This window comes from Herpailurus yagouaroundi, unplaced genomic scaffold (genome assembly GCF_014898765.1).
Source record: "Herpailurus yagouaroundi ecotype Mexico unplaced genomic scaffold, PumYag 187, whole genome shotgun sequence".
In the NCBI taxonomy this organism is placed as follows: domain Eukaryota; kingdom Metazoa; phylum Chordata; class Mammalia; order Carnivora; family Felidae; genus Herpailurus; species Herpailurus yagouaroundi.
In genome coordinates, this window is record NW_024412418.1 from 7,025,375 (window position 1) to 7,043,099 (window position 17,725).

General features: G+C 37.3%; 1 protein-coding gene across 4 annotated transcripts in view; it reads left to right on the forward strand.

Moving 5' to 3' along the window:
• The window catches only part of CKAP5 (cytoskeleton associated protein 5), a 114,418-nt gene that overhangs the window by 31,865 nt on the left and 64,828 nt on the right, over positions 1-17,725 (forward strand). For all 4 annotated transcript variants that reach the window (XM_040495282.1, XM_040495285.1, XM_040495284.1 and 1 more), the window contains exons 2-5: positions 9,639-9,732; positions 10,226-10,419; positions 11,841-12,047; positions 17,396-17,567. In XM_040495282.1, coding sequence (XP_040351216.1) covers positions 9,676-9,732; positions 10,226-10,419; positions 11,841-12,047; positions 17,396-17,567 — 630 coding nt within the window. In that variant the 5' untranslated portion in view covers positions 9,639-9,675. The remainder of the gene's footprint in view (positions 1-9,638; positions 9,733-10,225; positions 10,420-11,840; positions 12,048-17,395; positions 17,568-17,725) is intronic.

A 17,725-nucleotide genomic window follows, 5' to 3' on the forward strand; every position in this document is an offset into this window, starting at 1 on the left:
TTTCTTTCTTTCTTTCTTTCTTTCTTTCTTTCTTTCTTTCTTTCTTTTCTTTTCTTTTCTTTTCTTTTCTTTTCTTTCTTTCTTTCTTTTTTGTCTTTATATCTTAACTGAATTAGGTAAGGGGTGCTTGGTGGCTCAGTTGGTTAAGCGTCAGACTTCAGCTCGGGTCATGACCTTGCAGTTCATGGGTTCGAGTCCCCCATCAGGCTCTGTGCTGACAGCTCAGAGCCTAGAGCCTGCTTTGGATTCTGTGTCTCCCTTCTTTCTGCCCCTCCCCGCTCACCCTTTTTCTTTCTCTCAAAAATAAATAAAAACATTAAAAAAAAAAACTGGGTTAGGTAATCACCAAAATAAATCATATTATTTATAAAGGTTGAATAGTTTTCTCTATAGATCGTCTAGAAACCATATGGAGATAAATTTTAAGAAATTCACCAAACTAGCATTCAAGAAATCTCTTCTAGGCCAGTCTCTCCTACTTAAGTGACCTGGGTAAGACATTGAACCTTTATTTCCATATATGTAAAAAGACGATAATTATATTCGCTTTATCCCATGTTGTTCTTTGAGCATTGTGAGGATAGAGATTATTAAGACAAAAAGTTCTTGCTCAAGAGAATCTTACAGGTTAGGAAGAAAGAGCTCATAACTTAGAATAATAGAAAAAAGAAAGAAAACCCAATAAGGTAATAAAACAGTGTGCTTGCATTTACATTGTGAAATGCATAGAAGCAATTAAATATCTTCCTCACTAGATCCTCACATAAGAAAATTATTGTAAAAATACTTGTAAAATATAAAGTATTATTGAAATATAGATTGGTAGTAACTGTTTTAGGTAGAGACTTTGGGACTGTTGTAAACAGTGCCCTAAAGTCTTTGAAAGTAAAGAGCTTTCATGTGACCATAAGATTTAGAAGGTTGTGTAGACCAAGAGATTTTAACCTGGGGTTGAAATTCAGGGACTCTATGAACTTGGAAGGAAAAATAATTGCATCTTTATTCTTACTAACCATCTAACTGAAATTTTAGCATTTTCTTCAGTGAAGAATGTAGGCCATAAGCCACAATAATGTTAGAATGACCTGTGTATTTGTTACCAATAGAAGTAATTTTCGTAATCACATTATGTGATACAGTATATCAAAATATTTTTGTCCAATATAACTTCAAAATTATAGTAATTATAGTAATACACCTGCTGCTACATTTTATTTAATGTATGGAGAAGTTCATTTAAAATGTCATTCACATTTTAAAGTAAATATTTTGATAAAATATAATTAACAATTATGTTTCAAAATTCTTTGACATAATCTTACATATTTTATTTTATGCATTAAAAAATATTCTGAAGAAGGTGTCTGTGACTTTACCAGAGGCCTATGGCACAAAAAAGAACCCCTTTTGTACGCTAATTTTTTTTAATGTTTTTATTTTACTTTTGAGAGAGAGACAGAGCATGAGCAGGGGAGGGGCAGAGAGAGAGGGAGACACAGAATCCAAACCAGGGGCTCTGGGCTCTGAGCTGTCAGCACAGAGTCCGATGCAGGGCTCAAACTCACGAGCCGTGAGATCATGACCTGAGCCAAAGTCAGATGCTCATCCGACTGAGCCACCCAGGGCCTCCTTCCCCCGCTTTTGTACATTCTTAAGACAAAGTGGCATGTATACGTATTAATTCCATTTTACCTTTAAGAAGGAAAGATGGATAGTCTTGCCATCCTCAGGTGCAGGCCACCATCATCTTTGATTTAGATCACTGTATTCTAACTGGTTTCTCTCCATTGTTACTGCCTTCCAAAGCATTCTTTACATTGCTTTTTACATGTACAACATATGGTCTTCAAAAAATGTAAGTTTGGGGGCACCTGGATGGCTCAGTTGGTGAAGCATCCGACTTTTGATTTCAGCTCAGATCATGATCTCATGCTTCATGAGATCGAGCCCTGCATCAGGCTCTGCACTGATGTCACGGAGCCTGCTTGGGATTCTCTGTCTTCCTCTCTCTCTGCCCCTGCCCCCTTCAAAATAAATAAAACATTTTTTAAAATGTTCAAAAAAATGCAAGTTCGATAGCATATGTAATATTTCCTATTTAGAATTCTTCAAAGTTTCGTTTTACATTTAGGATAAAGTCCAAATTCCTTAACATTGCTCACAAGATCTTCCAGGGTCTGATCTTGACTTACTTTCTAGCCTGACTTTATATCCTTTTACTTTCTGTGTTGCATTTTATACTTTAGCCTTGCTGAACTTTGTTCAGATCCTCAAACCACCATAATAAAAGAAGTTAGGTGCTATGGCAGTTTCTAAACCACTATCTCCATTTCTGTACTTGTCTCTGAATGATACGTTTGTGATCCAGTACAGTCCTTTGTACCACATTTTGAGTAGTTTTGAACTATAGTACACACACACGGATGAATTTTACAAATGAAATATTGAATGAAAAAAGTAAGTCATGGAAGACAACACACAGATAATATTTTTCTAAAGCTAACAAACAAACAGTTAATTTTGTTGTTTAGGGATGTGTGACTGTGACTATGGCGTAGAACTAAATGAACTCCAGGAAAATGCTTCTGTGGGAGAAGGATGGAGTAGGAAAGAAATGCCCAGGTGAAGTAATAGTAATGGTAGTGTTCTGTTTTTTTTTTTTTTTTTAAGTTTATTTATTTTGAGAGAGAGCATAAGCAGGGGAGGAGCAGAGAGAGAGAGAGGGAGAGAGAGTATCACAAGCAGGCTCTGCGCAGTCAACGCAGAGCCCAACATAGGCTCAAACCCACGAACCACGAGATCACAACCTGAGCTGAAATCAAGAGTCAGACACTTAACCAACTTAGCCACCCAGGCACCCCAATAATGGTAGTGTTCTAATTTTTAGATTGGGTGTTAGGTCAGTGGGTCAATTTTATTGTAATGCTTCCTAACTCACAAACTGTATAGATTTTCTTATAGATGTAAAAAATTAAATTCTAAAGTTAATTTTAAAATGAAAATAATTAGGGAAGAAAACTAGCGGATAAGGCCTTTTTTTTTTTCTTAATATATCAATCCTGCAAGAAGACCAACACGAAGAGCAGGAGTCCCCAGTGCCACATACATAACACTATATCCATTATTTCAATGGCTGGGGAAGTTTGGGTATGAAGCACGCCTTTCTTTTTAATAGAAAGCAAAACCATAAACACCAACTTTTAAAAACTCAGGCAATAAAGTAGTAGAAGCCATTTCAGAATATATAACACAATGGCATCTAAATTTTACATGAGGCAGTTGGGTTAGATATTCTTTTTCTTAAAGGTTTCTAAAAAGCAACCAACAAGAAAAAAAGAAAAAGTATTGCAGTAAACTTACAGAATACTGAAAGATACTGACAGTTCTCATTCTCTTGGTTAGAAAATGTGTTGAAAGCTTTCATTGAGTGTTTCTCTTTTTTAAAAGTCAGATAGGAGAGATTGCTTTTGCAGCTCAAACTTATGCCAAGAAAATAACTTCAGAAGTTTTTAACCCAGGCTGCACATTAAAATCACCTGAGAACTTACAAATTTTTTTTATTGAGATGAAATTCACATTACATAAAATTAACTCTCTTAAAGTGAACAATTCAGTTGCATTTTGAATACTCACAGTGTTGTGTCAGCACCATCTCTTTCTAGTTTCAAAACATTTCCATCACACCACAGTAAAACTCCTTACCCATTAAGCAGTTTCTTCCTATTCTGCTCTTTCTCCAACCCCTGGTACCCCATAGTCTGCATTCTGTCTCTAAGGATTAATCTACTATAGACATTTCATATAAGTGGAATTCTACAATATGGGATCTTTGTGTTTGGTTTCTTTCACTTAGCATCATGTTTGTGAAGTTCAGCCATGTGGTAGCCTGTGTCAGTACTTCATTCCCTTTTATGGGTGAATAATCATTGTACTTACACACCAGAATTTGTTTATTCATCCATTGATGGACATTTGGGCTGTTTATTGGCCCAGGTCACTAGTACTGCTATGAATATGCATGTACATGTACTTGTTGGAATACCTGTTTTCAATTCTTTGGGTATATACCCAGGAGTAGAATTGCAGAGCCTTATGATAGTTCTATGTTTAACTTTACAGAACTACCAAATGTTTTTTTTTTTTTTTCAACGTTTATTTATTTTTTGGGACAGGGAGAGACAGAGCACGAACGGGGGAGGGGCAGAGAGAGAGGGAGACAGAGAATCGGAAACAGGCTCCAGGCTCTGAGCCTTCAGCCCAGAGCCTGACGCGGGGCTCGAACTCACGGACCGCGAGATCGTGACCTGGCTGAAGACGGACGCTTAACCGACTGCGCCACCCAGGCGCCCCCAGAACTACCAAATGTTTTGTTTTACTTGGTGCTTGTACGATTTTCTGTTCCCTTGGGGAACTCTAAAAATACACAGATCTAATAATTTTTATTGTATTTTACAAACATATTTGTTTATAATTACTTAAAAATGTTAAAATAATTTATTTATTTTTAAATTTACATCCAAGTTACTTAGCATATAGTGCAACAATGATTTGAGGAGTAGATTCCTTAATGCCCCTTACCCATTTAGCCCATCCCCCTCCCACAACCCCCCAGCAACCCTCTGTTCTCTATATTTAAGAGTCTCTTATGTTTTGTCCCCCTCCCTGTGTTTATACTATTTTTGTTTCCCTTCCCTTATGTTCATCTGTTTTGTATCTTAAATTCCTCATTATAAATTTTTTTTTTTCAACGTTTATTTATTTTTGGGACAGAGAGAGAGCATGAACGGGGGAGGGGCAGAGAGAGAGGGAGACACAGAATCGGAAACAGGCTCCAGGCTCTGAGCCATCAGCCCAGAGCCCGACGCGGGGCTCGAACTCACGGACCGCGAGATCGTGACCTGGCTGAAGTCGGACGCCTAACTGACTGTGCCACCCAGGCGCCCCTTAAATTCCTCATTATGAGTGAAGTCGTATGATCTTTGTCTTTCTCTAATTTCACTTAGCATAATACCCTCTAGTTCCATCCACGTAGTTACAAATGTCAAGATTTCATTCTTTTTGATTGCTGAGTAATGCTCCACCATATATATATACACACCACATCATCTTTATCCATTCATCCATTGATGGACATTTGGGCTGTTTCCATACTTTGGCTGTTGTCGATAGCGCTGCTATAAACATTGGGGTGCATGTGCCCCTTTGAAACAGCATGCCTGTATCCCTTGGATAAATACTTAGTAGTGCAGTTGCTGGGTCATAGGGTAGTTCTATTTTTAATTTTTTGAGGAACCTCCGTACTGTTTTCCACAGTAGCTGCACCAGTTTGCATTCCCACCAGCGGTGCAAAAGAGATCCTCTTTCTCCTCATCTGGTGGTATCATTGTGGTTTTGATTTGTATTTCCCTGATGATGAGTGATGTTGAGCATTCTTTCATGTGTTGGTTGGCTATCTGGATGTCTTCTTTGGAGAAGTGTCTATTCATGTCTTTTGCCCATTTCTTCACTGGATTCTTTGTTTTTTGGGTGTTGAGTTTGATAAGTTCTTTATAGATTTTGGATACTAACCCTTTATCTGATATGTCGCTTGCAAACATCTTCTCCCATTCTATCGGTTGCCTTTTAGTTTTGCTGATTGTTTCCTTCGCTGTGCAGAAGCTTTTTATTTTGATGAGGTCCCAGTAGTTCCTTTTGGCTTTTGTTTCCCTTGCCTCTGGAGACGTGTTGAGTAAGAAGTTGGTGCGGCCGAGGTCAAAGAGGTTTTTGCCTGCTTTCTCCTCTAGGATTTTGATGCTTCCTGTCTTACGTTTAGGTCTTTCATCCATTTTGAGTTTATTTTTTTGTATGGTATAAGAAAGTGGTCCAGGTTCATTCTTCTGCATGTCACTGTCCAGTTTTCCCAGCACCATTTGCTGAAGACACTATCTTTATTCCATTGGATAGTCTTTCCTGCTTTGTCAAAGATTAGTTGGCTATACGTTTGGGGGTCATTTCTGGGTTCTCTTTTCTGTTCCATTGATCTGAGTGTCTGTTTTTGTGCCAGTACCATACTGTCTTGATTACAGGTTTGTAATACAAACCTGTACAATCCAGCTTAAAGTCCAGGATTGTGATGCCTTTGGTTTTCTTTTTCAAGATTGCTTTGGCTGTTCGGGGTCTTTAGTGGTTCCATCCAAATTTTAGGATTGTTTGTTCTAGCTCTGTGAAGAATGCTGATGTTATTTTGATAGGGATTGCTTGAAAGTTTTAAAAAGATTGTCATTAAAGAGTTTGAGAAGCATGGCATAGTTCATTCTTTTTAATTGCCATATAATATTGCACTCAGTGAATATTCCACTATTATTCATTCTCTTTTTGATGAATCTGTGAAGTGTTTTCAACTTTTGGCTTTTATGAACAACATTGCTATGAACAACATTTGGCTTTTATGAACAACATTGTGTAGATCTTCTAGTGCAGGGGGCATCAATTTCTAGGGTATATATACCTAGGAATGAAGTAGAATACGTGCATCTTCAACTTAGGTAATGCCATACTACTTTACAAACTGCTGTACTACTTTATCTCCCACCATTGCTGCAGAATTGCTATTAAGGTTTGACTCATACTCCAAAGCACACTGCTATTGTTTCTCAGGGTTCTGGGGGTTTTGGAGAGAAGTCTTAATAAAAGTTCCATGTACTCTAATAAACTTAAGTCTTTGAGTATACAGCTTTCACTGGGATATTCCCTACTTTTTTATGGGAGGGAACAAGTTGTAAAGAGGCGTAGATTTTGAATTTTTAATGTGATCCAGTTCTGTTGTTTTAGGCAAATTATTTAAACTTTATGAGCCTAGTGTGTAACAGAGAGAATGTCTTTCTTTCATGTAGTTGTTGTTAGTACAAAGTGAGTCAACATGTTTAAAAAATACTTCACACAGTACCCAATTCATAGCAGACACCATCAAGGTATACATTAAACAAATATTTATTGAAGGTATACTTTATGTCAGACTGGGACTGGGGATGGAGAGATAAACAATATCCTTATACATTATATAAAATGCTGAAAAATTGGAAACAAATGTCCACCGTCAAGGTTGGTAATTTTGGTACATTTATAAACTGGCATGCTATACAACCTTTAAACATCACGTTCTCGGGGCACCTGGGTGGTTCAGTTGGTTGAGCGTCCGACTTTGACTCAGGTCATGATCTCAAGGCTCGTGGGTTGGAACCCTGCACCAGGCTCTGTGCTGACAGCTCAGAGCCTGGAGCCTGCTTTGGATTCTGTGTGTGTGTATCTCTCTCTGTGCCTCTCCCCTTCTCCTGGTCTTTCTCAAAGATAAACATTAAAAAAATTTTTTTTTAAACATCATGTTCTCAAACATGGGAAAATGTTCGTGGCTATATGAGAAAAAGATTCCAAGAGGATTATACTTGTCTTTTTCGTATAATTTATACATTGCATGTTTGTTGAAAAAACTCTGAAAGAATTCAAGTGGATGTACATTTCAGTGCTCATCATGGTTAATAATTGGTGGTAGAATTGTGGAGTTTTTTAAATGTTTATTTAGAGAGCACATGCATGCACAAGCAAGGGAGAGGCAGAGAAAGAGAAGGAGAGAATCCCAAGCAGGCTCCGCACTGTCAGCACAGAGCCCAGCTCAGGGCTTGATTCCATGAAGCATGAGATCATGACCTGAGCCAAAATCAAGAGTCAGATGCTTAACTGAGCCACCCTGGTAAACCTAAAATTGTGTTTTATTGTTTTATTTTTTTTATTAAAAAAATTTTTTTAGTTTGTTTATTTTGAGAGAGACAGAGGTAGCATGAGTGGGGGAGGGGCAGAGAGAGAAAGAGAGAGAGAATCCTAAGCAGGCTTTGCGCTGCTAGCACAAAACGCGACTCGGCTTGAACTCATGAAACCGCGAGATCATGACCTGAGCTGAAACCAAGGATCAGACCCTTAACCAACTGAGCCATTCAGGTGCCCCTAAAATTGTGTTTTAATACTTTTCTTCCTTATGTAGTTTCTGTACTTTCCAGATTTTCTACAGTTGACATATATTACTTTTATAATCAGAAAAAAAAGTTGTTATCAGGGCACTTGGGTGGCTCAGTTGGTTTAGTGTCTGACTCGATTTCAGCTCAAGTCATGATCTCATGGTTTGTGGGATTGAGCCTCTGGTTGGGCACTGCTCTGACAGCGTGAAGCCTGCTTGGGATTCTCTCTCGCCCTCTCTCTGCCCCTCCCCCACATGCACATACACACATTCTCTCTAGAATAAAAAAAAAAAAAAAGAAAAGGTGTTATCTAAATGAATAGCATAAAGCTTTTACAGGAATGTTGCATATAAACCTAACTAAAAAGGGATATAAAGTTTATAAAAATATAGTTCATTCAGGGATTTAAATTTTTTTTAATGTTTATTTTTGAGAGAGAGAGAGACAGAGTGCAAGCAGGGCAGGGGCAGAGAGAGACGGAGACACAGAATTGGAAGCAGCCTGCAGTCTCTGAGCTGTCAGTACAGAGCCTGACACAGAGCTCAAACTCAGGAGCCATGAGTTCATGACCTGAGCCAAAGGCAGACACTTAACTGACTGAGCCACCCAGGCAACCCTAATTTTTACTATTTTATATAATCATATTGTCTAGAGTTACGTAGAGAGCTGGGTAACATTGAGATTTTTTCATAATGACTATTGTCTGAAAGAATTTTAGGTTAATAGTTATAAGTATGACTTCCTTTGAAACTCTTTTCTCGCATTTTAAAGGCCAAGTAGCTCTTCAGTTTTATTCTGGCTTTGTTATATATCTAGGAATTTCCCATTTTGGAAAATATGTAATCCTTTGTTTTTAAAACACCTATCCATCCTTTCTAGATTCATTTAGATTTTTTTTTTCAGTTTTGATTTAGTTTGTTTGCTTGTTTTAAGTAAGCTTGTCCCTCCTAGTGCCTGGGTGGCTCAGTCAGTTGACCATCCGACTTCAGATTGGGTCATGATCTCATGGTTCATGAGTTCGAGTGTAGCATTGGGCTCTGCACTGACAATGCAGAGCCTGCTTGGGATTCTCTTTTTCTGCCCCTCCCCCATTGTCTCTCTCTCAAATGAATAAACTAAAAAAAAAAAAGCAAGCTCTACACCCAATGTGAGGCTTAAACTCATGACCCTGAGATCAGGAGTTGTGTGCTCTACCCACTGAACTAGCCAAGTGCCCATATGTAGGTTTTTTTTTTTAATTTTTAAAAATCTTTCATTTATTTTTGAGGGAGAGAGTCTGTGAGCAGGAGAGGAACAGAGAGAGAGGGAGACAAAGAATCTGAAGCAGGCTTGAGACTCTGAGCTGTCAGCACAGAGCCCGACGCGGGGCTCCAACCCAAGAACCACGAGATCATGACCTGAGCCAAAGTCAGACACTTAACCAACTGAGCCACCCAGGCGCCCCTTTGTGTAGATTTTTTTTCTAGTAACTTTTTTCTTTCACTTTTTAAAGATTCTGTTAATGGAATTAAATGGGCATTTGACCAAAAAATGAGCTTTTTTACTCTTATTGGTGCTTGCATGATAAAATAATAGTCTCAGAAAAATCATTTTGTCTTACAAGACTGCTTGATGGTTAGATTTACTAGGTACTGATTTTTGTCTGACTAGGAATTACTCTTAATTCTGAGGAGAAACTGGAAGCACAATGGGAGATGACAGTGAGTGGATGAAACTGCCGGTTGATCAGAAATGTGAACACAAGGTAAGACTTTTCTAGAACTCAGATTTTAGTGTCATTGGCTTGTTTTGTGAGCACTCCCACGTTACAGTATAGTATAGAGCTGCCTAATGATTACACAATACAACCGAGAAACAACATGCTTTGGAGATTAGGCAGTTTCAGCAGGGTGATTTTTCATTTTTGAATTGTTACATCTTTAATTACAAATTACATATTACACGGAAGTAAAAACTAACACTTGGATACAAAGTGAGATAGACTTACAGCGGCCTGTTAGGAATTCTGGATGGCCTTGGAAGAATATTGCAAATATTAAACACTTATAAGAAAGAGTTTATTAGCTAATTCTCTTTGAAAACTCTGAATTTCTTAAACTCCTTTTTTGTTTCTAATCATGGGGTCCTTTGTTCAAATTACTTGGTATAGGGTAGTCATTCCCCGCCCCCCAACTTCTCCAATTAACAGTAGATAATCTCATTAAATTGTATTTTGTTTCAAAATACTTTTCTTTTAGCTCTGGAAAGCAAGGTTAAGTGGATATGAAGAAGCCCTGAAGATCTTCCAGAAAATAAAGGATGAAAAGAGCCCAGAATGGTCCAAATTTTTAGGACTGATCAAAAAATTTGTGACTGATTCCAATGCAGTGGTTCAGCTGAAAGGGTTAGAAGCTGCACTTGTGTATGTTGAAAATGCCCATGTAGCAGGAAAGTAAGTAGTTTTTCCAACTCTTCTGGTAAAAACCCTTGTCTGGTACTATGTGGGTTAAGTTATGTATATTTGTGGGTCATTGTCCTTCGTTATGAGCACTTTTGGAAGATAATCATTTTCTTACTTCATAGCTCCTTGATACTTGTTTTTCATTCGGGTTTTATCTGCTCTCAGAAATCTAAATAGTACATGAGATCTCTAAAGAGGAGCAAATTAGAAGTCTTGAGTTTTTTATCTTAAGGTTTGATGAACAAGTGAATTTCCTTTTGAGCCTTTTGTAATGGGAATTACTTTAAACTAGAGAGAAAATCTCAAGTAACTTGTAGAAGAAACTGGAAGGTGTTAGGAAAGGAATTACCAGAATTTCACTGAAAACATTTGGGCATTACAAAAATTTCTTTATACAAAGCTTCCCGGCTAGGTGATCTTAGAAACACACCTTTCTTTCTGTGGTCATTAGGCATTTTTCTCTTTTCGGAGAGGTGGTGCTACCTAAACTTCCATGGCTCCTGGCCCATTTGACTTGAGTTGTAGATGATAGAGGTTTCTGATCACCCACTCTCTCATACCTCATAGACCTGGTTTTCTAATGGTATCTCGATGTCATTGAAAGGAGCCCTCCGTACAAGAAAAAGGAGGGGGGAACCCTCTACTTAAGTGCACAAGAAATATATACTTGACTTCAAAGATGATACACCATCGATCTGACAGTTTTGTTACCAGCATCATTGTGTTTCCCTTGCCATTAGTGGGACCATTCCTTTTTTTTGCTTTAGTTTTGATTTTCAGTGGTGTAGGTTTTATTTAATTTAGAAGAGACACACAGCAGTTAAGTTACTATAAAGTCTTGCCAAGGAGTTAGGAGCAGCCTTTTGTTTAAAGGTACATATCCATTCCCTCCGTGAAGAAATTCTCTTGTTCTAAGAAATGTTTAAAATGACCTTTTAAAAATTTTTCAAAAAAGCAACAACTCTGTAATCCTATTTTTGTGAAATATATCTGTATATATATATTATCTATCTGTCTGTCTGTCTGTCTCTCTGTCTATCTATTTTCTATGCATATAGAGGGATAGATCTGGAAGGATGGATACCAAATAGCTGGAAGTAGTTTTCTCTGGGTAATGGGATTTCAAGGGATTTTTGCTTTCTTGTTTGACTTTTCCTGTATTTATAAACAGAAACTATGGTTCTGTGTCATTGCCTGGTGTGATACATCTTAAACTTTTATGATTTGCATGCAGTTTATCTTTCATGTTCTTAAACATACATTTAAAAATTAGAAACTCATTTACTTTGTTTCTAAACATCTTAAAAAGTATCTGTCATTGCCCCCCGCCCCCATGATCTTTTCCAGCTCTTTCTACTGAAGTGTGTTTTTGTGTGTGTGATGGTGGTGGTGTTTTGTATTCTGTATTACAGAACCACAGGAGAAGTTGTGTCAGGTGTCGTAAGTAAAGTGTTCAACCAGCCCAAAGCCAAAGCCAAGGAGCTAGGCATTGAGATTTGTCTGATGTACATAGAGATTGAGAAAGGAGAGGCTGTGCAAGAAGAGCTCCTAAAAGGCCTGGACAACAAGAACCCCAAGATTGTAGTGGCCTGCATAGAGACACTGAGGAAAGCCTTAAGGTAAGAAGTTTTGCTTTGGTTCTGTTAACTAGAATATCTCAATTGCGTTTGAGTTCCTGGCTTAAACGGAAATGAAAACTGCTGGACTTGACTTGGCATGGCACATCAGCCAGGAAAATTGACCTGGGAAAGCTAAAGTCATTCCTCAAGTGTGGTGCTTTCTATTCAGTAGTTTTAGCCTTCAAGTGGTGTTGCATAGTCATTTTATCTAAATCCCCTTCTAATGAAGATGAACAGGGAATGTTTCTGACCTGTTCTCCAATTATGAATTGGCCTTTTTGAGGAAAAACTCCTTAGAATGTTTAAGCAGCTCTTCTTTTGTTATCCCCAAGCATATATTTATGTACTTTGGAATATTGGCTAAAGACAGTTTATTAGCCAAAGCAAACTTTGTTCAGATGCCTTTTTAGTAAAGTAGAAGGAAATGCTATATGCCTTTAAACAGAAGCACAGCAATAACAAATAGAAAATAACTTTTACCCTTATGTAATAAGTTATTTTCAACACTAGAATGAAGTTTTTCATGAATGAGATCTCTTTCAGGAACAAGTGGCTATAATTTGCTATGGAAATCTGAACACTAGTTTGTTCTGATTTGGCAATCCTTCCAATCTGACATCCTGTCTCCAATGCTGTCCACATGAGAAGCTTTAGAAAGTTCAGTTATAGTGAAATCCTGAATGTGTGACCTATGGGAGTAAAGATTATCCCAAGTTAGCTCACTTGTGATTTTGTGTATGACCTACTTCTTGGAGAAAATGCTTCTTTTGGTGTTTATCTTACATGAAAATATCAAAATTCTTAAATTTTGTTAAATGATCCTCAATTTAAAAGTCTTAAATTTTACGTTGTCTTTCACTTGGTTCATAATGTTCTTTTGTAAAGTTAGACTTTCACTTAGATTTTTGTGTAATAAATTTTTCCTCATTTCAAGCCTAGTATAGTATATAGTAGGTATGTTTTTATGACTAATAAATAGTGTGCTCATTTTTATCATTTTAGAAATTTAGTGAATTGACTTGGTTATCAAAACTGCGCTTATCTCAGTAAATATGTTGTGGTCCTTAGTAATGGATCTCTTAATAAAGATATATATTGTGCTATAATCTACCTTTAAACAAAAGATTCGAATCAAAAATGCTGTAAATTCTGGTTATTTTACTTTTAAACTGACTGGCAGAATAAGTGTAGAAAAAGAGCAAGTTAGGTATATCTTCTTAGGTTTTCCTTACAGATGTAGTTTAGTTCCATCCCTGTGTAGTTCTTTATTTGTCTTAATGCATCTCAGAATCTATAGTAAAATTAGATAGCTCTCTGGGACCTTAAAAAGGCCAAACTGTTCAATCCTGGGTTTTGTTCCGTTGTTGTTGTTTTTAATGTTTATTCATTCCTGAGAGTGAGAGAGACAGCGTGAGCAAAGGAGAGAGAGCAGAGAGAGAGAGGGAGACACAGGATCTGAAACAGGCTCCAGGCTCTGCGCTGTCAGCACAGAGCCCCATGCAAGGCTTGAACCCACAAACTGCGAGATCATGACCCAAGCCAAAGTCAGACGCTCAACCCACTGAGGCACCCAGGTGCCCCACCCTAGCTGGTTTTCTGTAGTAATATATTTAGTATCAAGGTTAGGTTTTGTTTGTTAAGGTATCTGTTTTCCATGTAGACCTCTTCCATAGGCTTTTCTTACATATTTCAGTAGGCCAGGAGAGTGAAACAAAAAAAAAAATTCAGATGAAACCATAGTAATGTAAAGGAAGACTCAGAGATCCCAAATGTTAGGTTCTTCAGGCATGGTGATGATTATTTCATAACCCTAAGTTCTTATTTTTCCTTTAGTCTTAAAGGTTAGCTGAAGTTAAAATGTTCTTTTCTATTAAAATAAAGGGGATTTTAAAGGAAATCTTATTTTCATGTTATATCTATATTTAAACTATTTACATAACCATGCTGTGGTTGATATACCAGGTTATTTACATAATCTCTTTAAATATAATTTCTGAAGTAGAGTATTTGCCATCTTCTCCAACCTGTTGGAATATGTCAGTAGCTATACTGAAAATTTTTGTTGCATTTGTGTACAGAAGATAAAATAGATAAATAAGTTGATCCTTGAACAACACAGGGGCTAGGGGTGCTAACCCCATGCAGTCAAAAATCCGTGTATAACTTTTGACTCCCCCAAAACTTAACTACTAATAGCTTATTATTGACTGGAAGCCTTACCAGTAACATAAACAGTCAATTAACATATATTTTGTATGTTATCTGTATTATATACTGTATTTTTAAAATAAACTAAGCTAGAGAAAAGAAGATGTTTTTAAGAAACTCATAAGGAAGGGGCGCCTGGGTGGCGCAGTCGGTTAAGCGTCTGACTTCAGCCAGGTCACGATCTCGCGCTCCGTGAGTTCGAGCCCCGCATCGGGCTCTGGGCTGATGGCTCAGAGCCTGCAGCCTGTTTCCAATTCTGTGTCTCCCTCTCTCTCTGCCCCTCCCCCATTCATGCTCTGTCTCTCTCTGTCCCAAAAATAAATAAATGTTGAAAAAAAAATTAAAAAAAAAAAAAAAAGAAACTCATAAGGAAGAGAAAATACATTTACAATATTGTACTATAAAAATTCCATGTATGAGTGGAGCCGTACAATTCAAAGCTATGTTCAAGGTTCAACTGTATATGAGTTCTACTATAGAATGTCAGTGTTCTTTCATAACTAAATCCCTCTTGCTCCAGAATTTGCTATGCAGAAATGTTAGCAATGACTCAGAAAGCTAAATTTGGCCAGTTAGGAACTTAAAAATATAAAATGTGACAGATATATAAGGTTAAATGTGCTACCTTTTTAAAAGAAGTCAGAATGCAACTTTTCTGCGTGAAAAACTAAGCAAAGAGAGATTTAGGTTGCCTGGAGTTACAGGGTGATAGCTTCGAAGTCAGGAGTGAAATACACTGCCAGGATTAGTAAGCTGTCAATTTTGAGTGAACTACCTTAATCATAAGAACTATTAAAACTTTATCGAAAGTAGATTTCACTCATCTAAATATGTATAAAGTGATATGTTTATGTTTTTAAGCTTTTATATGTATACACATATATATTTAAGACATTACACATTTGGTCCTTTATAGATTTGAATTATCCCCAATATGGTTACCTAGAAGGTTAGTTTAAAATTTTTATATTATTCTGGACCCTAGACATTACATAATACTCTTGGAAGAGTGACATCTAAACATAGATACGGCAAGGGAAACAAAAGCAAAAATGAACTCTTGGGCCCTCATCAAGATAAAATATTTCCGCACAGCGAAGGAAACAATCAACAAAACTGAAAGGCAACTGAGGGAATGGGACAAGATATTTGCAAATGACATAGCAGATAAAGGGTTAGTATCCAAAATCCATAAAGAACTTATTGAATTCAATACCCAGAAAACAAATAATCCAGTGAAGAAATGGGCAAAAGACATGAATAGTCCCTCTTCCAGAGAAGACATCCAGAGCTAACAGACACATGAAAAGATGCTCAACATCACTCATCATCAGGGAAATACAAATCAAAACCATAATGAGATATCACCTCATACCTGTCAGAATGGCTAAAATTAACAACTCAGCCAACAACAGATGTTGGCAAGGATGCAGAGAAAGAGGATCTCTTTTGCACTGCTGGTGGGAATGCAGACTGGTGCAGCTACTGTGGAAAACAGTATGGAGGTTCCTCAGAAAATTAAAAATAGAACTACCCTACGAGCCAGCAATTCCACTACTAGGTATTTATCCAAAGGATACAAAAATGCTGATTTGAAAGGGCACATGCACCCCAATGTTTACAGCAACACTATCAACAATAGCCAAAGTATGGGAAAAACCCAAATGTCCATCAACTGACAAATGGATACAGAAGATGTGGTGTATGTGTGTGTGTACATATATATATGTGTGTGTGTGTGTATATATATGTGTGTATATATATATATATGTACGCACACTCACACACAATGAAATATTACTTGGCGATGAAAAAGAATGAAATCTTGCTGTTTGCAACAACGTGGGTGGAACTAGAATGTATTATGCTAAGTGAAATTAGAGAAAGATAAATATATGATTTCACTCATATGTGGAATTTAAGAAATAAACCAGATGAACATAGGGGAAGGGAAGGAAAAATAAGATAAAAATAGGAGGCAGACCATAAAAGACTCTTAAATACAGAGGACAAAACAGGGTTGCTGGCAGGGTGCTGAGTGGGGGGATGGGCGATGGGAGTTAAAGAGGGCACTTGTTGGGATGAGCACTGGGTGCTAAATGTAAGTGATGAATCACTAAATTCTACCCCTAAAACATTATACTATATTTTAACTAACGTGGATTCAAATTAAAAAACAAAAACAAAAAACAAATGGGGGAGGCTGGGTGGCTCAGTCGGTTAAGCATCTGTCTTCGGCTCAGGTCACTATCTTACAGTTTGTGGGTTCAAGCCCCTCATTGGACTCTGTGCTGACAGCTCAGAGCCTGGAGTCTGCTTCAGATTCTGTGTCTCCTCTCTGCCCTACCCTGCTCTCACTCTGTCTCTTTCTCTCTCAAAAATAAATAAATATTTTTAAAAATTAAAAAAAATATATGGTTATGAGGTTCCTTTTTCTTCTCTTTTTTTTTTTCTTGGCCATTTTAAAATATCTCAACGTGTGTAACTCTGTTAATATATAATAAGTACAGGGGCGCCTGGGTGGCTTAGTCGGTTAAGGGTCCGACTTCAGCTCAGGTCATGATCTCGCAGTCCGTGAGTTCAAGCCCCACGTCGGGCTCTGTGCTGACATCTCAGAGCCTGGAGCCTGTTTCGGATTCTGTGTCTGCCTCTCTCTCTGACCCTACCCCGTTCATGCTCTGTCTCAAAAATAAATAAATGTTAAAAAAAATTTTTTTAAATAAAAAAAATATGTATATAATAAGTACAAAACTGTGTTTGAGCAGTGTATGGGTGGTTCAGTCAGTTAAGCGTCTGACTCTTGATTTTTGCTCAGATCATGATCTCACGATTTTGAGTTTGATCCTCACATTGGGCTCTGTGCTAGCAGTGCAGAGCCTGCTTAGGATTCTCTCTCCCTCTCTGTCTCTCTCCTGCCTGCTTGAGATTCTCTCTCTGCCCCTCCCTCGCTTGCACTCTCTCTCAAAGTGAATAAACATAAAAAAAAAAAAGTATAAATAGCTCTTTTATAATTTAAGTATAATGGCAACAAAAAATTAGAAAAAAATGAAACGTCTGTACAAAAGAAATACTACCCAAGTAGATTGCAGGCTGACAAGTTTTTTTTTTTTTTTTTTTTTTTTTACAATTTTTACATCTAGTGAATTTGGTTCCAAAATCATCTTGCTTAAGCCAATTATCAAAGTGTTGCCAAAACTCTTTGAGTCTCGAGAAAAGGCTGTTCGAGATGAAGCAAAACTAATTGCTGTGGAGATTTACAGATGGATTCGGGACGCTCTGAGACCCCCATTACAAAATATAAACTCTGTCCAGGTGAGACACAAAAAAATTTTTTTGGTTGTCTTTGCATAAGGTTAATATGAAGATATTTCCTTCCTGTTGCTGATATTCTGTCCTTACAAATAATTATTTTTTCATTTTTAATTTTGAAATCCTTTTTTTTTTCTCTCAGATAACTGTTTCTGATGTTA